Source organism: Saccostrea echinata, unplaced genomic scaffold (assembly GCF_033153115.1).
Source record: "Saccostrea echinata isolate AGI-Se365-2 ecotype Australia unplaced genomic scaffold, CSIRO_AGI_Sech_v1 ptg000001l, whole genome shotgun sequence".
In the NCBI taxonomy this organism is placed as follows: Eukaryota; Metazoa; Mollusca; class Bivalvia; order Ostreida; family Ostreidae; genus Saccostrea; species Saccostrea echinata.
This window is the reverse complement of record NW_026889750.1, coordinates 27,028,846-27,053,884: the sequence shown is the minus strand read 5'-3', so window position 1 is coordinate 27,053,884 and position 25,039 is coordinate 27,028,846. Positions and strand designations below refer to the sequence as shown.

General features: G+C 33.9%; 2 protein-coding genes across 7 annotated transcripts in view; one reads left to right on the top strand and one right to left on the bottom strand.

Moving 5' to 3' along the window:
- Positions 1-415: 415 nt before the first annotated feature.
- LOC133188259 (androgen-induced gene 1 protein-like) overlaps positions 416-25,039 on the top strand; it is a 423,009-nt gene continuing 398,385 nt past the window's right edge. Inside the window, exons 1-6 of one of the 4 annotated variants that reach the window (XM_061323654.1) lie at positions 416-446; positions 6,229-6,372; positions 6,646-6,747; positions 6,925-7,040; positions 8,944-9,095; positions 10,320-10,439. In XM_061323654.1, coding sequence (XP_061179638.1) covers positions 6,370-6,372; positions 6,646-6,747; positions 6,925-7,040; positions 8,944-9,095; positions 10,320-10,360 — 414 coding nt within the window. In that variant the 5' untranslated portion in view covers positions 416-446; positions 6,229-6,369 and the 3' untranslated portion in view covers positions 10,361-10,439. Of the gene's footprint in view, positions 447-1,483; positions 1,661-2,733; positions 2,886-3,175; positions 3,336-6,228; positions 6,373-6,645; positions 6,748-6,924; positions 7,041-8,943; positions 9,096-10,319; positions 10,440-25,039 lie in introns of those variants that run through there. The other 3 variants (XM_061323634.1, XM_061323646.1, XM_061323641.1) reach the window with 3 other exon arrangements.
- LOC133188179 (1-phosphatidylinositol 3-phosphate 5-kinase-like) overlaps positions 12,669-25,039 on the bottom strand; it is a 35,041-nt gene continuing 22,670 nt past the window's right edge. For 2 of the 3 annotated variants that reach the window (XM_061323562.1, XM_061323568.1), the window contains 16 exons: positions 24,669-24,725; positions 24,154-24,270; positions 23,887-23,995; positions 23,389-23,481; positions 22,087-22,158; positions 21,733-21,794; positions 21,298-21,438; positions 19,616-19,714; positions 19,408-19,504; positions 18,560-18,639; positions 18,367-18,470; positions 18,135-18,263; positions 17,784-17,886; positions 14,704-14,865; positions 14,109-14,168; positions 12,669-13,993 (listed from right to left, as the gene is read on the bottom strand). In XM_061323562.1, the coding sequence (XP_061179546.1) occupies positions 13,872-13,993; positions 14,109-14,168; positions 14,704-14,865; positions 17,784-17,886; positions 18,135-18,263; positions 18,367-18,470; positions 18,560-18,639; positions 19,408-19,504; positions 19,616-19,714; positions 21,298-21,438; positions 21,733-21,794; positions 22,087-22,158; positions 23,389-23,481; positions 23,887-23,995; positions 24,154-24,270; positions 24,669-24,725 (1,607 nt within the window). In that variant the 3' untranslated portion in view covers positions 12,669-13,871. Of the gene's footprint in view, positions 13,994-14,108; positions 14,169-14,703; positions 14,866-17,783; positions 17,887-18,134; positions 18,264-18,366; positions 18,471-18,559; positions 18,640-19,407; positions 19,505-19,615; positions 19,715-21,297; positions 21,439-21,732; positions 21,795-22,086; positions 22,159-23,388; positions 23,482-23,886; positions 23,996-24,153; positions 24,271-24,590; positions 24,726-25,039 lie in introns of all 3 variants that reach the window. The other variant, XM_061323575.1, reaches the window with a different exon arrangement.

Below are 25,039 nucleotides of genomic sequence, written 5' to 3'. Positions count from 1 at the left end.
TGTGTTCTACCAGTTGGGGAGAGACAGAATTAGGTATCAAATCAAAATTTGCCATTTACACTAAACTCTGTCACTGGTATTGATAATGCAACAAATTCATACAATCTTTTATGCAAAAAAGTACATTTTATTTGTCCACCTGTATATTGACAAAGTTTTATTGATTTATTCAATGAACTGTTTTTTTCTCTCTCAATGTAACGGGTGCTCTTTTGTACTATAAAACTGCTCAACACATGTGTGCATATAAAAATAATAAATGATGAAGAAATTGTAACAGACGGAAAGCTACATATCTCATTAGTAAACAGATTTAATCATATACCGGTACTAGTATCGTAGTACATGTTGTACTAAGGATGAGTTTTTTTTCCTTGTTGTGGTCATCTGATTTGCCGGGTCGAGATGGAACAGCTCTAATTCAGACAGCATGTAATCCAATTATTGTAAGTATATATACATGTATATATATACACAATGTGTTTATATCTACAGGTGTTTTACACATTGCTTTCTAATTAAAAAAAAAATCAATGATGAATCGATACACTAAGAATAATAAGAGTGTACTATATTACAAATATAATGAATTTATGTCGTATCATCCGTGTGTGTAAATCATGTAGAATTCAAACTTTGGTTTGGTCGTACTCCTGCAGTAATATGAGGTTAAAATTTCTTATGCATAAGGGAAATAGAGGGATTTAACATCCTCCCCCCCCCCCCCAAAAATGATAAAGAACTGCAGAGCCAAGGTGAGTCGCGTGAGCGATGTACGTAGTGAGTCTCTTGTTTCTTCTCAGGTAAAAAAAAATCTGTAAAACAGATTCATACAATATACATATACGTTCACGGACACCACCTTCTTGCCATTCTATAAGGTGGAAAATTCTTAAAATGGTCAATTTTGCCACACATAAAATACACGTAGTTCTAGCTGTAAAAACAGTTTTTTCGAACACGAAGACTTTCAATCTCTATTTATAAATATATATAAATTCCTGTTAGTGAATAGCCACGTGTAAATAGCTTTCGTGGACAAGTTGGTTGCTAAGTTCAGCTGTTAATTCATTGCAGAATGAATATTTATCGGACATTTATTCCTGTGAATCTTTTGAGATCGATATGTCTGTTCAGTGCTGAGAAACACACTTCAAAAAAGCTTCTACACATATTGCTGATAAGGGATTCCGTTTAAATTTTTATAAAAGAACCGTAAGTCAAAACCTGTGTTTGGTTTTAAAAGAACAGCTTTATTTGCAGATTTAAGGTAATCTAAGAGGAATAAAATAGCACACGGAGTTATGACGATTCAGTCACGCATGAATTATTCATTTATTACCACAATAATAATATTTTGGTCTTTCACGCATTCTTTTAATGCTAAGCTAGACCTTCATTAAATGTCAAGATATATACACACGAGGTATAAATATACCAATATTCTGCTACCCACACAGGCATGTCACAACAAGGACTTTCACGGAAGTAGATCGTAATGGAGAAGAGCTTCGTCTTCGTTTATCACACAGTACTGTTTATCGCCCATTCAGTGGCTTATATCTACGATTGTAAATACATCGTCACCAATGAGACAGAGACTGTGTTCACTTATAAAGGATACGGGGGGAAATTCAAATACCTGACCAATTGGAACTTCGTAAGTCAACTTTCTAAATATAGTGTTGATTGTTATAGTGTATGAAAGCATGCATCGGTTTCATAACATACAAATGAGGCATTTTTACATAGTTACATATAAATCATGCAGTAATTCGTAAACTGTTTTCATGGTCACCTTGGTAATATATAGGTACATGTATAAATAATGCCATGAATGCGAACATAAGTGTCACTGTGTGTACATTGTATAAAATATAAAAAAAGTTTGTTTTTTTTTCACAACTAGTCTGTCAAATGATTAACAACAGGTAATTGTGCTAAATTAATCCACTGAAAGAAGAAAATCTATAATTAACTTTTCTTTTCTAATGAGGGGGTTGTCTTTTTTTGAAAGGGATTCGTAATGTTTTTTTTTTCTTTTTAGAAACTATCTTTTAGAATTTTCTGTTTGGTGTGAAAATGTTCTACATGTTAACCTATACCAGGTATAGGCCATCAGGAGGATGCGTTGAGTAGAAATAGTACCCCCATATGAAAAATAATATTTTTGAAACAAAATAACTTCATTATTCACCTGTTTAAAGCAGTACTCTAGATTTTCTCCGCTTATTTTGGCATAGAACCCAACAAAATGGTACCTATAAAAAAGTGTTTTATAACCAGACTGATGATAGAATCTCTTACTATCCTCTGCACCCCGACCTCCCTTTCCAAAATTCTGGTGACTGTCCTGCTATATAGAGTGTTGAAGTGGACGGTTACGAATTATAGCCGTAAAATGCTGGTCATTATCAGACACTTTAAAGAACTTTCATATAGCATATATAATTTAAAAATAATAATAGCGAGAAGAAAGCACATCTAATAATATTGAATGGAAACAAAATACTTTAGGAATGTTCTCAAAAATTTCGTCAAATTAAGTAAATGATTTATTATTTTAAAAAATGAGGGGAATAATAATAATCAAATAAGATTTTAAAAAGGAACAAAACATATTTTCATTAGCTTAGTAATTAAAATAATATATTCCTGAATTAGATGAACGCTCCCTTGCTATCAATAACATTCTCTTTCGCTTGCCTTACATTAGTGAATCCCGCAGGCAGCAGACAAAACAAGCCATGGTTTCGAAATCGATAGCATTTTATTTACCTGTGTATGTTGTCCAGGTATATGGACTAGTATGGGACATTTTCCTCCTTCCTATCGGATGGGAAACTTATGGTGGAAAATTCAAATATCTCACTTTCATTAATATGGTAGGTAGTGTAAGCTAAGCATGTTTTGTCTTGACGAATTTGATCAATAGATGTTCAATATATTTTACTGTGTCTAACCGTTAGAAATATTAATTAATTCTGCAGTGTCTCATTTATCTATGATTAAAAATATTCAATTTATTTGTACAAGGACCTAATATCAACCAATACTCTTATGCAGTATTTGATAAGAGCTGATTTTTATCAGAGTGGAGATATGTAATGGGCAGATAACTCTGGTCTAGTTTCACTTTCATTTTGATGCATATCGGCTACAAACTCCGATCTGTAACAATGTGGAAAGCAAAGTGTTACCATTCTGCTGTTTTCGTTGTACTGTTTTCTTCCTTTATTTATAATCATTTTTATGTAAGAACAAGGCCAGGCGAAACTTTGATGACTTACAAAGGCTATGGAGGAAAATTTAAATATCTGACCTTTTGGTATTTTGTAAGTAGATACATGTGATATTTAGAGGGGTTACTGTGTCATCGTGTTCCGTTAATTTAAAGTATATATTAAATCCCAGGAAAGCTTAAGAAATTTAAGAAGATTGATTATTAATGCCTTAATTGTTGCACTGCATTTCAATTTTTATTTTTTATTACAATCTATATATTTTTATAAATCTATGATTTCAATCATTTCATATAGCAGGAAAATAGGTATATTGGTATTCTCTTTAGAGAAGTGGACAGGCTTTCACCTACATCCATGGTGGATGTAGGCAAAAGCCTGTCCACTTCTCTAAAGAGAATAGGTTTATTGGTGGATTTGAAGTTAGATGGAATATTTTTTCAATATATTTGTAAAATGATGTTGTCCCCAACAACCAGGTGAGGGCCCAACATGGAACATAGATTATAATTAGCATGGATTTGACACATGACATGCAGAGAAAAAGATAAAGGGATGTACAGATGCAGCTCATATCCCAGATTTTGGACATATATTTGTGGTGGTTAAACAGGTTTTTTTTCGTCAGAGGCCAGATAGTTTATTGTTAGATCACCTGCTCAGAGTTCAGGGGACTCAGGTTCAGATCTTTATCTGGTGAATGATATTGCCTCCCTGCTTGTTATATTTGGTGTTATGCCATGCCCTAGGAGCAACATGTGAAAGACTTGCCAGGGATGAACCTGGGTTGGTGTCTGCAGAGGTGAAGACATTTAAGCAGGGAGAAGTATGACTGTCAGTGTAGTTCATTCAGTTGGTAGAGCACCTGTCTTTCTGCCACTTTTTTGTTTGCTTCCTAGCTTTTACAAATCTAATAAAATAATGAGTTAGAGTTTAAATTTAAACATGTTAAATATTAATGTAAGTGTGATATTTGTGTTGTCCCATTTCTTGTTCATGTTTATAAAAGAACATGCTTATCACTACACTTGTACAATATTTAAAAGAAAGTAATACAAGCTTCAGATTGTTAAAAGTCAACTATCCTGCAGCGAAGTTCTTTGAAAGGTTTAGTGCATTATTCATTAGAATATATTTTTAACTATTCCATCTGAGGTAGACTGCTTTTATTTTTTAAATGTCATATTTTCTTAAGGACTAGGTTTAAAATTTAAGTGTGAGACCTGAGACACAGGTTAAGTGAAGCATCAAAACTTGTAGTGTATGACTTTTGTTTTTAATCAGACAGTGCATATGGATATTTACTATTTTATTAGTGAAAAATATCCATACGTATGTTGTTTTAAAGGGGAGGGTAGATAGGAATACTTGACCCCGCTCCAGTATTTCTCTGTTCCTGATCAAAGGATCTAGCTGGGTCAGTTGGGAAAGCATTCACACATCATGACATGGAGGATTCAAATCCCTGTCAGTTTCCTACATTATTTCCTGTTAGTTACTCTTTTATTTCCTGTTTCAAGGACCTATATACAAAGTCATGCAGATGAAAATTGAAAATCATTAAAAAGTTATTTCTTTGGCAAGATTTGTACTGGTTATGACCATATGTTTATTAAAATAGTGATTTAAAAAAGCATTAAGGACTGTGTAAATATTACTCTTGCCACATGTTCACAGTCATGTTTTAATGCAACAGTTGAATTGAACATCTCTCCGTCGCAATACCTGTATCTGATTTAGCAACAGCTGAAGATACTGACCTGTATAGTGCACCAACAGTTGATGCACCTTCACTAAAGGTTTAGCTTAGATCGCATAGACAAGAATGTGTGTGATCTAAGGAAATCCTAGCTCCTATGCATCAGGTGCCTGTGGCACAGAGGTGAAGTTAGATCTTATGTGTTATCTTTATTGCTTCAACATTTTAAATTAGTTACATTTGCAGTGGCACTTTAATAGTATCTTTTATATTTTTAAGATACTGTACCTATGTTAATTAACATAGCTTATCGAATACATGTATTACAATTTTTGGATGGGAAAAGGTTTATTAGAATATATTTTACAGACAATAAAAATATCAAACTAAATAGAGGGTTTCCACAATGTGATTTGACTGAAGCCATAGATTTGATATCTGTATCATTAATTAGTAGAATTTAGTATGTACTACAATGCACAGAAACATCTTAGCTGATTTGGAATACTGGCCCACTAAATGGTTGGTGAAGCATCCCAATTAGGTCATTTATTAACGATTACCGGGTAATACTCCAGTTTCAGCTCCTTAGCTTACTTTGACCAATGCCCCTCTTCTTCAAATGCATATAATGCACCAAATGCATAATGCATCTGAAATTTTAAAGAATTGTTAAAAGAGATATAAAGTACATCTTATATTTAACTGGCCTTAGTTTTAAGTCCTGGTCTGACCACTACTTTGTCCTAACTACTTTGTCCATGTGCACTGTAACATGAATATTAAGTGACATCTTCAGCGCATATTGTTATCTTCTGAGATTATCAGTGGACCTGTAATCTTATTACTGTCCATACCTGTGAGTGATTTAATGACCTTTACATGTTTGTTCATTTAAAATGGCTGCTTTGTCACAGTTATTCCATGTGACAGTTTGGATCCTTCTATTCTTTTCACTTCTTTACAATGTAACATTCATCAAAATTAATAATAAAACAGACATTTTTACATCACTCTTGACCTATGATGGATTTGGTGGAAAGTTCAAATATTTAACTTTTTGGTTCTTTGTAAGTACGGTTAATATTGCTTGGGAATATGGAGTATAAGTACCTGGTTATGTGTATACTGAATAAGATATGAAAAGACACCTTTTGTTTTCATAAATGCAGTACCAAAATTGCATAATCTAGCTTTATCATGCAAATACTGTTATCAAGGTCAATGCAGTGTGAATCTCTTGAAATTTTTTGTGCAAGATATCTTAACTTTTTTTTATTTCTCCAGATAATCCAGACAGTATATTTTGGGCTCTGTGTGGCCAATGATTTCTGTGGAACAAATGTCCGGCCCTCAGAGAAAGGTCAGCGATGCCGTCTACAGAGGTGGAGGGACAACTTCCTGGCAACCATCGTGTTTCCAGTGGGAATGGTACGTAATTCCTCATAGTACATGCATCAATTGTGTTGTCACAATATAAATTTTCTAATTTAATTTGTATTGTATTTTCCAAAGCAATTCAAGCTTTATTCCTTAAAAACTAATCATGAATCAATCATGAACAGTACACCATTTTAAAGAAAATATAATATTTCCTCAGTCTGATTACACAGTATTTCCAAAGATTGATTAACTGAGGAAGTTTTACAATGTGCTATAGGAAAAAGTTTCACTGTGACTTTATTCAAGTACCATTAATTTCAGTTTGTCGTTTTAACCTTTTGGGGTATTTATGCCATAGACAGAGAATTGGTGTATCCCAAAGAACTTGATAAAGTCATTCCATCCTGGCTTAATCACATTATGGTATGGGTGCATTATTTACAGAGTTGATAAACAATAACCAATTTAATCCATTCATATTTCACAAGTTATAATTCTTCTAAGCTATCCCCAAGGCAAACATCATAAACAAATAATTTTCTTTCATTACTATTAATGTATAAAAGGAATTTTGAAAAACGTTCAAACATTATTTTTCAGCACACCACCATTCTACCTTTTTTGTTGATAGACAAGTTCTTAGTTTACCATCAGTATCCAAGCAGAAGAGCTGGCTTCATCACACTTCTCTCCTTAGCATTAACTTACCTAGCCTGGTAAGTCCGTTAGGCTTCATAAGCAATTAATCTATTTCGTTTCATTACTTTAAAATATATTATAGATTTACGTGCATATGTTCTGTAAATCACTTTTTCTTGAGAACTTCATTTTCGCGTAAATTCACGAGGCTGTCTGCTCACATAAAATTCATTCTTGTGTATAATGGTATTATTAATGATTACATAGAACATTAACCAGAATTTGCTGATGTTTTGTCTCGCTTATAAATACAGTATTACTATCTTGCGAAAATTTGGTGATTTACAGTATATTATAAGGCAAAAGTTTCTAACAACTGAACCATCTTGCACTGGTGATTTAACATTTGAAAACTCTGTTACAGTGCATTGAGATTCATATAAGTACTTTATTCCTGGATAATAATATCAACAGTCAAAATATTATATTAGCTCAATTATTAGAAATTTGGCCACTTAACAAAATTCTTTCCAAGAATTCATTTTGAAATTTTTGCCTGTTAGTGGTGTGGAGAATCTGATAAAAATTTCAGTAATTCTCAATCCTTGTATCAAAGCCACTGTTTGTTTGTTGGTCCATCTGTCAAATTGCCCCTAACCTGTAAACAATCTATTTCTGATTCTAGTTGTATTAAGTTTTCATTAATTTTGTATGACATTGAATTTAATACATCTCTAATGATTTTAGAGTACTGTGCCAATACATGCATCTGAAAAACTGTATGTCAATTTCATTTTAATTCTCCAGTATCTCATTCTGTTACGATTATCTGGGTAGTTGATGTATTATTCCAAATGCTACTCTTAACATTACCTGAATACCAGATTCTATGGGTTTATACTCTACTGGCATCTGGATAATAGTTGATACATTAATGATGCGATTCTCTATTATAGGGTTGTGTATTATGCCAGTATCTGGGTAGATGGTATATAAATCTAAATGTGACACTCCATTACAGGGTTCTACAGGTGTATGGCATACTATGCCAATATTTGTTTTGATTTACTTAATTTGACACTTTTACAAGATTCTGTGGGTGGTGCACTATGCCAATATCTGATGATATGCTTGGTTTCTCTTTTACAGGATCCTGTGGATGGTGCACTATGCCAATATCTGATAATATGCTTGATTTCTCTTTTACAGGATCCTATGGGTGGCATACTATGCCAATTTCTGATGATATGATTGATTTCTCTTTTACAGTATCCTATAGGTGGTGTACTATGCCAGTATCTGATGCTATGCTTCACTTTTCTTTTACAGGATCCTATGGGTGGTGTACTACATGTATGCCAATATCTGATGATATGCTCGAGTTCTCTTTTACACGATCCTTTTGGGTGGCATACTATGCCATATCTGATGATATGATTGATTTCTCTTTTATGGGATAATATGGGTGGTGTACTATGCCATATCTGATATGATTGATTTCTCTTTTACTGGATAATATGGGTGGTGTACTATGCCATATCTGATGATATGATTGATTTCTCTTTTATGGGATAATATGTGTGGTGTACTATGCCAATATCTGATGATATGATTGATTTCTCTTTTACAGGATTATGTGGGTGGTGTACTATGCCATATCTGATATGATTGATTTCTCTTTTATGGGATAATATGTGTGGTGTACTATGCCAATATCTGATGATATGATTGATTTTTCTTTTACGGAATCCGTAGGGTGTTGTACTATGGCAATATCTGATGATATGCTTGAGTTCTCTTTTACAGGATCCTATGGGTAGCATAGTATGCCATATCTGATTATATGATTGATTTCTTTTTTACAGGGTCCTATGGGTGGTGTTCTTTGCCAATATCTGTTGATATGTTTGATTCTCTTTTACAGGATCCTGTGGGTAATGTACTATGCCATATCTGATGTAATTGATTTCTCCTTTACAGGATCCTATGGGTGGCCTTCTATGCCAATATCTGGGTTTATCCCATCCTTAAGGTTCTATCACCTCACCAAAAGGCTGTGTTCATTATGGCCCTGCTAGTCTTTTTCATATTTCTGTACCTTCTTGGAGAATTTATCAACAAAACTCTCTGGGGTAAGTTACTGTACAGTTTGAAGCATCAAGAACTTTTTTTAAAATGTATTTTTTTTGTGTGTGTAGAAACAGAAAAGTTTTATTGTAATTAATTTTAGAGAGACAATTAGCTGCAAATCTGTAGCACATCAGTCTGCAGGGTTGTCCCTAAGACCCAGAGGCTGGGGAATTTCCCCGACTATAATGACGTAATCCCCTGGTTACTCTGGTATTCCCTCTCATCCCCTGTTAAGGGAGGAACCTGAGATCCCCTCTACTTTTTTAATGTCCCCTGCTATTTTAATTCTTAGGGACAACCCTGGTCTGAAAAAAAATAATTGGGAGTGTAGACCAGAAAGCTACAGTTCCCTGCATTCAAATAAGTGCATATTTATTGCACTTGGTTCATGAGTTATATCAAGTCAACTTGTGAAACAAGGATTCTGAGAGTATTGCATTAGCAATACTAGTCCCCTACCGGCAAGTGTAATCTGGTTCCCGTTAAGAATTGAAAATGCCATAATTCCGTCAAAAATTAATGAAGCGGGACGAAATGCAAACTTGATCTATAAGTAATCAAGGTAAAGCCACATACCAAAAATCAGCTCAATATCTACCAGCGTTTAGAAGAAAATTGCGGAAAACCCGTAAAAATTGAAAAGGCCGTAATTCCGTCAAAAATCAATGAAGCGGAACGAAATGCAAACTTGATCTGTAACTCATCAAGATACACTCACATACCAAAAATCAGCTCAATATCTGCAAGCATTTAGGAAAAAAGTGCAGAAAACCAAGTGGGACAGACTGACAGACAGACAGAAGGACGGACAGACAGTCGGACGGACAGACTCAGAGGAAACCTATAGTCCCCTCCGGTTTCACCGGTAGGGGACTAATAATAGTGGGTTGCATTGTCTCACCACTCATAATGGCTTTTTTAGGCCCAGGAGAGCTATTAAAAGACTTATGGGAAATAGGAAAAGACTATGTTAGGAACATTAAATAACATTCAATTTTGATGGCATCTTAAAGATAAAGACCAATAATTTTCAAAACATGCTAAGTTTTTGTGTGCATTAAAAGTATACATGTACTTTTTTTTAATGCTTGGAGCTATAGCCCTCTGCTCTTTTATTCCAATTTTTTCAGAACAGTTAGCTACAGATATCCATGTATAAGATTATTTTTTTATATAAAATGTTTTATCACTGTGGAATTATAATTGCAATTTATTATCATTTTCAGATAAAGAGAGGAAACATGTAAAGAAAGTGAAATCCAGTTGATGACAATGCATTGTAGATGTCTATTTATAGAAACCATGCGATCTGTATCAAATTACATAGTTTTGTTGTCAATGCAGTTCACCAGGAAAAATGAAGTTCTAATTTTTGTTTAATTTGGACAATATGAACTTTATGTATAAAAATTGCCTAGAGCATCTTGCCTGTTTGGTTTTTTTTTTTTCAAAAAAAAAAAAAAAAAAAAAAAAAGTGAATGGCTAAAAATTTCAGATTGCAGCATATCAATTAAATCATGCTTATCAGATGAAATCTGTTATGGACACATCATATATTTGTATCAATTATGAAATTCTGAATTTTATAATACTGAAATTATGACAGTGCATTAAAAAAAAGGGCCTGGAAAAATTCAGAATGATTGTTTGAAACCATAGTACCTTAGGTAAACACCAGTGATTTCATAGTATGTGTTGTATATTTTTGTACAATTTACTGTTATTTATAATATACATGTACTTAACATTTGTTGACAAAATTTACATTGTAGACTTGAAACATAACTTTACATACGTTTTTTTTTCCAAACAAATTACATTTTGTTAATCAATGGAATCTTTCCTTTTTTCGAAGCATGTATGCAATTTTAATCAGGTTAATTAACATTTTTTTGTCTAAAACTGTGACAACATCTTGTTACTGTGTCAGTATAGAACAAATATTATATGCAGTTAGGAGCAAATGAAATTATGATTAATTTTTAAAGCCTGTCTTTTGTATGAATCTTATATTTTTAAAATCAAAATAAATTGAGTAAATACATAAAGTTGATTTGTGTTTAACACAAGGAGGAATATTCCGAATACTGTATACTCTTAAATGGTGTTTAAATCAATGCATCAGACAAAAAATCTATACAAGTCAAAAAGCGATGGGCCATGAACAGACCTAAGTGTTGACCCCAAGAGAAATCAGTCAAACATAAAGTGTAGGTCAGATGCAGCATTAGAAGCATGCTCCAGATGAAGCATCCACAAGAATCTGTGATAAACTGGGAAGAGACCAGCAGTTACTGTACATAGCATGTAGATCAGATGAGGTATCTGGAGCATGCATCACATTAAGTATTTATAAATGCTCCAATATCTGCGAAATACATGACAAACAGAAAAACGACCTATATGTAAATGTTGGCATAACCTTACACATAACTGGACTCAGGAGCATAAAATATAGGTTGGAGCATGCACTGAGCGTAACTTTGTCACTTCAGACTATAAAGTGGCAGATTTAAGGGGGGCACCCCCTAAAATTATCAAATTCAAGATAAATCATGGTTCTTTCTTTGAAAAGAATTTTTTTATCGAACAATGTGGTGTAAATGAAAGGTTTTATTTCCATATTCTTGCAAGGCTGAAGATTCTGGGGGCTTGACTCCTACACTTGATTCCACGGACCTTAAAATACTTGTAGTTTTATTAATTCTTATCAATAATCATGACAGCAAGAAATAGTGACATTTTCTTCTTAGAAGACTTCATTTTTGCCCTGCTAGAATCTCTAGAAATCACTAGCATCATGGGGCTTTACCCCTCACCCCTCACCAGGCCTTTGCTTTGGACCCACTGGGGGCCTCAAGACCCTCTGCCTAATCAACTGGTGCCCCCTGTAATTTCAAATTCACTCTGATATATCCTCCCCCAATTTTTTTGCAATGGGTATAAAAATGGATATTGCACTTAATAGACATTCCTTAGTTACTTTTTAAAATTTGCATATATTGTAAATTTGATATCTGCATTAATACAAACAGGGGTCAAATGCTGGTTCGGGTCTCAAGGGGTGATATTTATGCCACTAGGTCTCACCACTTAAAACCTTGAGTTAATGCCCACTGTCTCTAAATAGGTTCTGCCAGCAAGTCACATGACACACCATCTCGTGGTGACCCTGGAAATGCTTTAGTAGCTAAGTGGCAGTGGCAAAAGGCGAGTGTCCAGTGCCTTGAAATAACTGGAACCTGTGGCTAAGGGAAGGATACCCTGACAGAAAACCACTGGCCCTCCGAGTCCAGGGGGTTGAGCTTAGGGCTAACAACCCTAACTCATAAAAAAAAGTATTGTTACGGAAACAGTACTTACTTTTGCCCTATACGCCAAAGGCGTCACGGGCAGTAAGTAAGTATTAATACAAACATGGAAATTAAAGTTTTCAGTAATCAAAGATTGGTAAAAACTTTCATTTTTCAGAAATAATTTTTTCACGATATTGTAAAAGGGAAATACAATGTATCTGGGCTGTTCCTTTTTAAAGTGAGTCACACCAACATTACTAAGATTCAAAAGCATCCACACAAATTACATTCACCTTTATTATAATACATGGAATTCATCTTACATATTTAGCAATTTTGAAATGATTGCACACTTTCCAAATTAAATTTTTATAGGAATGTATCATACAGAGTGAAAAAGCTGACACTTCAATAGGAAATAGCATTTTTTGCTTCAATAAAGCAAGGATAACAATATTAACACATGTTGTATACATATAAAAGTAGACTAAGAAAATCACATACACTATGGCCATTATTTTATACAGAAAATTTACCATAAAATGTCCTCTAAACAAATCTAATTTCAAGCAAAAATGTTGATTTAAGACTTTATCATTAAGGAGGCTGGGGGGTCAACAAATTAACCATCAGATATAACTTATTTTTTTAGAAATGATATCTTAAGCTGTCAACTATCATTTGGCAAAGAAAAAATTCATACATTTTAGTTTTAAAATTTGATCATTTTTGTATATCTTTATATGGAACTCTTCTTCTAAAGGAGATCAATATAGTCTAAAAATGGCCACGACCACCCAGCCCTCTTGAAATATTCTGTCATTATTCATCAAGTTTGTTCACAAATACATGTACTGGTATATCATTGACATCTGGGATTTTGAAGTATAGGTTATCTTTCATACTGTGTGTAAATTACTAAGAGAATTTATGGTTAGGTCATAGTAAATTACTGGATTCCTTTTAAAAAAACAACATCCTTCACATCATGATTTAACTGGATATGGAGGCCAAGATAATTGTCATGTCTTGTATATCGGCAAGGGAAAATTGCAAGAAAGTGATGCCCTTGACCTTGTGGGATAGACAAGTAGACAAGTACATATATAGTTACATGATTAAATTACAAAATATAATGTCTGAAGTATTCTGTTTAAAATTTGGCACAGAATTGAGTATCACAGACCTTGCTGACACAAAATTCATTTTCAAATGATGAATTTGTCCTTAATACCCAGTAAACATGTGACCTCATAAATACCAGATCACAAATGATATCTAAATTTGATATGAGTTCTGAGTTATTCTGGAACAGAGACACAATTTGCTGCTGAACACTTTGTGGTTTAAATCTTGGTCCCATATTCTTCATCAAGAGAAGGAAATTTTATTTTGTCTGTCAAAATGATTATGCATTTTCTGTTTCCTGGTCCATCAATAAGAAAGGGAAGTATTTTCTTTAGCTAGTTCCTGTAACAGTGTTTAGTAATTGATCTCTCTACCCAGGAAGCTCCATTGGTCTGGAACAGGAAGGAAGTACCTACCCATGGCTTCTAGGAACCTTGTCCTATAGATGTCAGGGGACACTACTGTGGGTTGCTTTCCTGTTTATATTGATAACAAGAAACAGGCACCTGAATAACTTGATGATTACTTAGAATAAAATTAAAGATAAAAATACTTGTCAATTTTTCTTCCCTAATCTGATAAATCACTTACCTCCTGTTGATTTGATTAATGTCTCCAACTTTTTATCCCATGTGAATGTTCGAATATAATCTGAAAAAAAAAATTTCGGGAGTTTAATTTAATGCTTTTTCAGATTCTTTCTGATTGTAAATTAAAATGCAGATTAGTGTGAAAGACAGGTCCTCTGTTATCCAAAATTTGCTACATCCAGTTCATAGGTACTTGAGAACATGATTTTCACCCAACCACCCCCATTTTTAGACCCAGGGCCTTTCTTCCTACATTTAATTTCCATCACTTTTTACAATGTAGTCAATACTTAAAATAGGGAAAAAAACTATTTATGTTTGCTTTTGAAAATATATCATATTAAGTGTGGACTACATGACATAATTTTCTAGAAAGATAATCTATTAAAAACAAAGTTGAAAGGTCCAAAGGTCTAAACTGGGGAAGGGGGGGATATACCCTCTAGCACCTACATGTATCATTCAGTTGATATTTTGCTACTTTCAATATCCTGGTGAAAACATTACTTTTTTAGGCAGGTAAATGCTTAAAATATCTTCACTCTGAATTTTTCTTGCATCAGTAAATTGTTCACATGTTTTTTCATAAGACTTACCTATTATGCCTATAACAAGTTCTTTTTTGTCCTCATCAATGCCAACAAGGAGTGAGTAATCCATTACAAAGTTATTGGCCAGAAACTCTGAGTCTCTCTCTATCGCCCGATTTAAAACAGTCTTCGAATGAGGGTAAACATACAATGGGGCATCCACACTCACTGAAATTAATTTAAATATTATATAAATTTTCATGGTATATGTAAAACAAGAGGCCCATGGGCCACATCGCTCACCTGAGTAACTTTGGCCATGCTGTTCATTACCAGACTCCCCCCTTGTAATACCTATTGTGGCCCCACCCTCCCCCCAGGGGCCATGATTTGAACAATTTAGAATCTACACTACCCCAGGATGCTTCCACATAAGTTTCAGTTTTTCTGGTCCAGTGGTTCTTGAGAAGATTTTTAAAGATTTTTCCTATATATTTCAATGTAAAACTTCGGATTCCCCCTATTGTGGCCCCGCCCTATCCCCTGGGTCATGATTTGAACAATTTAGAGTGTACACTACTTGAGGATGCTTCCACATAAGTTTCAGCTTTTCTGGCCCAGTGGTTCTTGAGAAGAAGATTTTTAAAGATTTTTCCTATATATTTCAATGTAAAACTTGTATTTCCTATTGTGGCCCCGCCCTACCCCCGGGGGTCATGATTTGAACAATTTAGAATCTACACTACCCCAGGATGCTTCCACATAAGTTTCAGCTTTTCTGGCCCAGTGGTTCTTGAGAAGAAGATTTTTAAAAATTTTTCCTATATATTTCAATGTAAAACTTGGATTCCCTATTGTGGCCCCGCCCTACACCCGGGGGTCATGATTTGAACAATTTAGAATCTACACTACCCCAGGATGCTTCCACATAAGTTTCAGCTTTTCTGGTCCAGTGGTCCTTGAGAAGAAGATTTTTAAAGATTTTTCCTATATATTTCAATGTAAAACTTGGATTCCCTATTGTGGCCCCGCCCTACCCCCGGGGGTCATGATTTTTACAATTTAGAATCTACACTACCCAAGGATGCTTCCACATAAGTTTCAGCTTTTCTGGTCTAGTGGTTCTTGAGAAAAAGAATTTTCCTATATATTTCAATGTAAAACTTGGATTCCCTATTGTGGCCCCGCCCTACCCCCGGGGGTCATGATTTGAACAATTTAGAATCTACACTACCCCAGGATGCTTCCACATAAGTTTCAGCTTTTCTGGTTCAGTGGTTCTTGAGAAGAAGATTTTTCCAGATTTTTCCTATATATTTCAATGTAAAACTTGGATTCCCTATTGTGGCCCCGCCCTACCCCCGGGGATCATGATTTTTACAATTTAGAATCTACACTATCCCAGGATGCTTCCACATTAGTTTCAGCTTTTCTGGCCCAGTGGTTCTTGAGAAGAAGATTTTTTAAGATTTTTCCTATATATTTCAATGTAAAACTTGTATTTCCTATTGTGGCCCCGCCCTACCCCCGGGGGTCATGATTTGAACAATTTAGAATCTACACTACCCAAGGATGCTTCCACATAAGTTTCAGCTTTTCTGGCCCAGTGGTTCTTGAGAAGAAGATTTTTAAAGATTTTTCCTATATATTTCAGTGTAAAACTTGTATTTCCTATTGTGGCCCCGCCCTATCCGCGGGGGTCATGATTTGAACAATTCAGAATCTACACTACCCCAGGATGCTTCCACATAAGTTTCAGCTTTTCTGGTCCAGTGGTTCTTGAGAAGAAGATTTTTAAAGATTTTTCCTATATATTTCAATGTAAAACTTGGATTCCCTATTGTGGCCCCGCCCTACCCCCGGGGGTCATGATTTGAACAATTTAGAATCTACACTACCCCAGGATGCTTCCAAATAAGTTTCAGCTTTTCTGGCCCAGTGGTCCTTGAGAAGAAGTTTTTTAAAGATTTTTCCTATATATTTCAATGTAAAACATTGATTCCACATTGTGGCCCCGCCCTACCCCCGGGGGTCATGATTTGAACAATTTAGAATCTACACTACCCCAGGATGCTTCCACATAAGTTTCAGCTTTTCTGGTCCAGTGGTTCTTGAGAAGAAGATTTTTTAATGACCCCACCCTATTTTTGTCTTCTCTTGATTATCTCCCCTTGTGAGGGGACTTGGCCCTTCATTTTAACAATTTAAATTCCCCTTCACCCAAGGATGCTTTGTACCAAGTTTGGTCAAAATTGGCCCAGTGGTTCTTGAGAAAAAGTCAAAAATGTGAAAAGTTTACAGACGGACATACAGACAGACAGACAGACAGACGGACAGACGGACGGACGGACGACGGACAAAATGTGATCAGAAAAGCTCACTTGAGCCTTCGGCTCAGGTGAGCTAAAAAAAAACAAGATATTGTAAGATGTAAGAAGAAGGTATGGTTTTAGCTTTATTGTGCCCTAAAAATTTAATGTTTTCAAAAAGTTTTGAAACTGGCTTAAATATTAGTTGAGTATATGACTGTAATAAATCAGGAAAGAATATAGCATGATGGAGTACCATTCTTTATATATGACGTCATTAATTTGATGCATTTCTCTATTTTAAACAGAAAAAGCCTCAAAATGACCCATTTCAAGGGTTATTTTCCTTAAGAAAATAGTGTCCACAGCCGTCGCCCACGTTAATTTTTAGATATGTTGTGTAAAATTCTTTGAAAAATCACATATCTCAAAATCTTTGTGGGCGATGCCTGTGGACAATATTATCTGAAAGAAAATTCCATTGAAAATTGATGTCTTCTGCAACTTTTTAAAAAAAAAATACGGGAAAATGCACAAGTTTATGACGTCACAATTAGCATTTGGAAGGTCATGCGAGAAAAAAGATTTGTATGATCTTTCTGCATGGAATTTCAATAATTCAAAAAGCATGAGTTTTAATTTTTTACATCACTTTTATTTTTAAGAAAAACACAGGGAAAGATTTGTATTGAAACTGTACCTTGTTCTTTCTCTGGATCCATGCCATAAAATGATAACACAGGAGTCACCCAATTCATATACCATTTTTTCAAACATTCATGAAAGACATCAGATATAGGGCCAAAAAATTCCCTTAAATAATGAGATTGAACTTACACTTAAGGAGATTTTCATCAAGTAACACCATCTCCTGCTCGGGCTTCCGACCTCGGGACATGTTCACTAAACGGTTTCTCATGGAGCCCTTAAGGTCAAATGTCTACAGAGAGTAGATTAAAATCATTATTATTTTCATTTAAACAAATTATATCAGATTGGCAGACTATATGCTTGAAGTCTTTTGAATGGGTATCCCCAAAGTACTTTAATTTTCTTTGAGTCTCCTTTGTGAGATCATCATAACCAAAGATATTCAAACAAAAAGAAATATCAATGTTACAGATCGACAAAAAGAAATATCCACATTACAGATCAAATATCCAATCTTGCAGGTGTAAAATATCTTACCTGTGAAATATTACGGTTGTAGAACAGGTTCTCCATCACTAACAAGTCCTGCTTCAAGTCACTATTGGTCTGGCTGTTGCGAAAACCAATCCTGAAGGCACCAACTATCTTGGCAAGAGCTGTCGGTCTCTACCAACAACACAAAAATTGCATTTCAATCCGATTCTAAAACACTTTAATAGAATTTTTGGTGTATTTTTACATTTTCTTTTTCAATTTAATGTCTACTTACTTGTTCCATATGGCACTTGTGAATGTACAGGAAATATTCGAATCCAAACTTCTCAAAAATCTCCACCTCTGTACCAGACATTTGCTTGAGGATAAATCTGTTGTCTGGATTATAAGGAAGAATAATTATGTATAATTAAGCAGAAAGATTTGTATGACCTAAACAACAACTTATAATGGACATTTTAGCTTACCATGCGTTTTGCAGAAAGCAGAGCCTGATTTACCTCCCTTGGCTTCCCATACTTTACATCTACTGAGAGAGCGAATAAACCTAAAATACCAAAAAAATTCTCAACAACATAGAAAATACCCTACAGGAACAAACTGTCTTATTACAGCCTTTAAAATTATAAAAATCTGATTTTTGTTTGAAAATGATATTCTGTCCATCATTTCTCTAATCTCTGCAGTAAGGTGATTTAACCTGAACACAAATTCCTACATATCATTCATCACTAGAAACAACTTGATGAGAGGTAAAAATGTGCATCTACAACATCTGCATTATGCCATTAAGACTGAAAATAAATTTTTTACTCAGAAATATATTTTAAGGATAAATAACACAAACAAACTTTTTTCACAAATCAGCAATATTTCTCAGCGATTTATATATATATTATTATTATATAATAGGTAACCTGTATCATGCCATGTAAAGTGGGAGAATTCTGTACGACTTTGTCACAATGTTAAAAATATGTGCAAAATTTTGTATAGAATTGCACAGAAAACGACACAGTCGCATATCTAAGTACCAAAGGAAACTTACGATTTTCTTATATTTTAGGGAATTATTATTTATGTCATTTCTAATCAAATTCAGTCAAAAAATATAGATCAATCCATGCATCAAATTTTTGTTTGTGTTATGTATCGTTGATATTATTTTTGAAACAACAAAATTAAGTAACCAAGATATAATCTCTGATCACAAATCCAAAATATTTTATTCCAATGAACATTTTTGTCTCTCAGTAAATCATTGTTTTTTATTAATTTCTTTTTCTAAACAAAACAATAAACAATCATTTCCTACATTTCCTCTCCTTCAGGAAAAATCTTTTTTCTTAACAGTCGAAACTGCTCAGCAAAGTAGAATTTACAGTAGAACTTGGCTGTGTTATCAGCGAATTCTATAAGAAAAAGACAGTGAACTTTTAAGGTAATAAAACACTGAAACAACACATACTTTTGTATCTATCTCATTTGTACATACATGTACAGAGAAAAATGACATAACATACGTAGCTGGATGTGAACTAGGGCTGTCTGTCTGTTGGTGCGACCTTTTTCTGTATCAGATGACATACTAGTTGTGTAAATGGAAAATCCATCCTGATCATCTGAAACATCATGAATTACAGTGTACTTTGATAGACCAGGCTTTTCATTTTTTATGAACATTATCTTATTTTATTTATTAAAAATCACAAAGAGAAAACATGGTAGAATTTAATGAGTAAAAAGTTAATCAAGAATATTAAAATATATTTAACCTAAACTTAATTGGTATAAAATCTTGAAATTAAAACACTCATATTAGTATCAAAATCATATTTATTAGAATTTTGTCACAATCTCAAAACAGATTAAAATATTAATTTAGTGCTAAAAATCATACTTGACACTTGATATTAAACACTCCAGTTTATTATGTGAAAATTAAAAAAAAATCATATACATGTATATCAAACTTTGAGAGAGAGAATAAACTCTACTGTAAACCACATTAAAATTTCAGGCCGAGCAATTCTGTTTTATTGCTTCTGTTGACATTTGATAATAACATTAATCAACTCTTCTTTTCAAATGAACAGTTATACATCATAATGATTTATTGGCATATACATATATTAATTTGTCTAGTAATAATTGAATTTCTTGGCCACACTCAATGTTCAATTCTGAATTTTCTTTATTTGGCCTCTTATAACTTTTTGATAATGCTTTTTTATTTTGATCTTTGAAAGCAAAGAATATAAATTTTAAAGTACAAAACAAGGTCCAAGGGCTATAACAGTCAGCTGAGAATAATACAACCCTGTAAAGGATCCAAATATGCATTACGTTTAACAGTATACACATCATAAGCCCAGCACAATCAATATCCCTCTGACAATGACCTCTCTAGGTCTTGGTTTTAATGTATGAAATAAGGTATTTTTGTTTCCTTTTTATTTATCCATTATTTACAAGTCTACTTGACCATTAAAAACAATAAAAGTACTTCTGTTTTATTTATTAAAAATCCTTGTATAATTCTTTTATTCAATTGACCTCGAGGCATCCTTGCTCATCAATTTCTCTGCTGAATATACAGGGGAGATAAGAAGATTTTAAAAGAATTTATGCATTTTCAATATATGATCTATAGAGCCCCACCCTAACACCCAAACCCCTGACTCTTATGGCCATGAATTTCACAATTTTGATAGAGGACTCAATACTGATTATAATAATGCCAGCAATGCTTGATGTCCAGGAGAAAAGAGGGTTTTCAAGATGCACTAATTTTGATGGTTTGGCCCAAACCCCATATATGGCAAAGGGGGGGGGGGGTGAAATTCACAATTTTTGTTTGTCTTCCTTTGCCAATAATTGCTATATACTAAATTTGGTTGAAATTGGTTGAGCCCTTTCAGAGAAGAAACTGAAAATGTTAAAATGTTAATGGAAGACACATTGCGCACATTGATGGACGAAAACAGATAGAAATAGGTCACAAGAGTGACTCAGGTGACCTAAAGAGGCAAGGTTCAAGGTTCAAGTATACAAAACAATAAAAGCTTTAATGCTGGAGTGAATGTCTTTTAAACTGTCTAAGGGGTATAGCATAAGTTCTACCTGTCATTTAGTGGGCTAAATACCTACATTTTCATAATGTCCATTTCTATTTTTAGTACTATATATGTTTTGAGTGCTTTACCTATTTCTACACTATCCTGATCTATTTTGGGTGTGTATTTCACTGTGTCCACATACTCAGGCTTTCTCGGGGGTCTGGGACTGGGATCTCGTGAACTTGACCCTCTTAGAAAAGATAAGACTCCAGATCCTGGTTTTCTTCCTGCGAGTCAGTTCCAGGTAAGTACACAAAGCAAAGGTTCAAGTGTACAAAACAATGAAAGCTTCTTATATATGCTCAGCATAACTGCGTAAGACAAATTCTGTTCACATTTGTTCTACATACATGTATAGTGTGATTATATAATTTGCCAGAAGAGATACATGTATTTATATATTTACTGCAAGAAGCAGTGCATGTTATCATACCAGTGACAAAATCTAATCACTGCAATCTGTCAGTTCAGTCTATTAAGCAGAAATAAGCAGTAACTGTTTCATAAAATACTTATCTTACCTGGCTCAGAACTGTCAATAGAGGCAGTGTCCTGATCACCAGATTTGGGCAATTTGGAATCCCTGTTGAAAATCAAAGTGTAGTATAATGTATTTTCAAGGCACATAATTTCTAACATACATGTACATTTGTAGCTCAGTCATTATTCAGATACTTTAGATATTATCAATTGTATATTTAAGAAGAAAAAATTTTTTTTTGAGAGACAACAGCAATGCATTTATTCTTGAGACAATTTTCAAATATCCTCTCTTTGATTAAAAATTTCAGGTATATCTATTTCTTAATTACAAAAAAATTGTCATCACTACTCAAAAAATTACTTGGCTCTATAACAGAATAAAATAAAATTACCTGTTATGAGTAGTCTCTCTCTGTGTAAAGGAAGCTTGAATTTCCTGTAGTTTTGCAAAATATTCATGTGATCTACAAAAAAAATGCTCTGAAAATTATATCATGTAGCCTCACTTAAATGCTTCTCAGTGTATTATATTTTTGATGAATGGAATATGCAGCATTAATAATGAAACGAAAAGCCCATGGGCCACAATGCTCACCTGAGTCACTATGGTCCTACTGTTCATCATCATCAGATTTATAAAAAAAAAATCACCTCTTTACTTATTTTTTTTTTTTTTTTTTTTTTTTTTTTTTTTATATAAATTTTGAGTCTATATTGTGGACCAAAACCCAGTCCTAAGGGGGCTACGGATTCATCCAAAGTTGAATCCACACAAAATTGGGATATATCAATATGAATGGTGGCCCTGCTGTTCTGGAAAAGATTTCTTTATTCTATACATAGGCATTACATAGAATTTGGATCTCTGATAGCCAAACTCTAGCCCCAGGGTTCATAATTTAATTAAAAAAAAATAAACCATACAACTTAGGAATGGTTTGCTTATCAGTGTGATTTAGTGTGGCCTTGCCATTTCTTTCTATATAATCTCTTGTAAAACTCTGACCCCCTATTGTACATGTAGTAGCCTCAACCTATTCCCAGTGGCCTAGATCTGAACAAATTTGAATCTAATTATGAGTAATAATTGCTTTTCTTGTTCATTAGAGGAAGATTTTTCCTATATATACCCATGTAAAACTCTGATTGCCCACAGTGGCCCCACCCTACCCCAGGGGGTCATGATTTGAACAAACTTGAATCTGCACTACATCAGGATGCTTCTATATTTATACAACTAATCATGGCTTTGCTGTTCTTCAGAAAAGATTTTTAATGATTTTCCTATATATTCCGATGTATACTTTTGATCCCCAGTTGTGGCCCCATCCTTCCTCTGGGGGTAATGATCTGAAGAAAACTGAATCTACACTATGTAATGAAGCTTTCAAATAAGTTTCATCTTTTCTGACCCAGTGGTTCTTGAGAAGAAAATTTTTAAAAGACGCCATTAAATTTTCACTAATTATCAATTATCTCCTCTTGAACAAGGGCGTTGCCCTTCATTTTTACAAACTTGAACCCCCCTTCACCCAAGGACGCTTAATGCCAAGTTTGGTTGAAATTGGCCAAGTGGTTCTGGAGAAGATGAAATTGAGAACAATTTACAACAAAGACGCCAACAGACAAATTTCTATCAGAAAAGCTCACTTGAGCCTTCAGCTCCAGTGAGCTAAAGTCCATTTCATTTTTACCCTAGTGCATATGCAATGATTGAACTGGGTTCCTCATCATAGACCAACACTGGCACTTTCCCAACAGGCAGCTGATGATGTTCTCCATAATTTCTTTAAATTGAAAACCAAAATTTAATGTTTTCTCAAAGGTACTGTTTTAATAATTACTCATAAATATTAATATATTAATATATTAATATCATAAAAATAAACATTGCAGCACAATGACTGCATTTCATTAAAATATAGCATTAATATATAGCTTTCTACTCTAGAAAAATCAGCGGCTAAGAATCCCTCCCCCTAATCTTTCATTTTATTTCTCATTTTGAAAATGTCTAAATTACATTTCAATTTATCTTTATCCATCTTTTTTTAATGTGACATCAGTAACAACTACATACATGTACATGTATATGTAATTAAGAAAGAGATTTGTAATGATTGAACTGTCTAGTGTTTGATTCTCATCATTTTTTTATCATGTACAGTGTATATGTGGATTCATACACTTACACCTTCAGAGTATTTGGAATGCTAGATCCTGCCAGAAAGTTTGTGACCCGACTTTTGATGTTTGTTATTTTATCAATCCTTTGTCCATCAAGTATATCATCTGATGAACCTAAAACAGAATCCAATAGCCAATCAACAATGTCTTATGAACTACATGTACTACTGTTAAGAATGCTCTGCGTACAACTAAAAATATACAGATGGCAATACCTCTATTTAGAAAATGGAAAATTGTTATGCAGTCTGTACATTCTGTAAAGGTCTTACCAACTTTCTTTACACTACTTTTTGACTTGTTGACCTTAAGCTGGTCCTCATCATTGGTTCCCTCCACTTCCTGTGATGTCAATACTTGATCACTGGATTTCTCTAAATCCTTGGCATCTAAAGGAAATTGTGATTTCTGTATTATTAATTACAATCATTTTTAAAGTGAACTGCAAAACTGATTACTGCTAATTAAGAGTGCATGGAAAGAGAATGTGTAATTGTGTTTGAATATTTTGTCAGGAAATGGATGAGAATATATCACAGGAAATACTGGAAAAATATACATCAACTGCTGAAGCAAAGGTCTGTGGCATTAATGGATTTTAATGTCAAATCCAATTTATGCTGTATCTGATTCAGTGGAATGAGCAGTGGCACAAGTCAACAGTGAGTTACATGTAGTACTGGGGAAAAAACAAACTAGATCCCTTCACCTTCTGCATAATGTACCACCACATACTGAGTAGTGTCCCCTGACAGGGGTTTCATTTCACATGCATCCTCTAATATACCTGCATCAATTCCTGGGGTCACACTGTATTGGTTGCTCTCCGTAGACAGGGCATAGTCTGTAACATACAAAGTTAAATCATATCAAATTCTCCTCCAGTATCTACTCAATACAATACATTGTAAAGGTACATATTGTCATTTATTCTACATTATTGTATACTTTATTTTTTATTTGTAGACATTAAGTAATAAACTATGCATGCTTGCATTTACTTGATTTCTTATTTTAAAGTGCAGATTTTTAAACACTGTTAAAATGTCATAAAAGCCCTTCTCTGGATTACCCAATACATTTGAAGTGCAATATTAAGGCTACAAAATTTTGAAATAATTAAAAATGCTCTCACCAACTAAAGATGTATTTGCATAT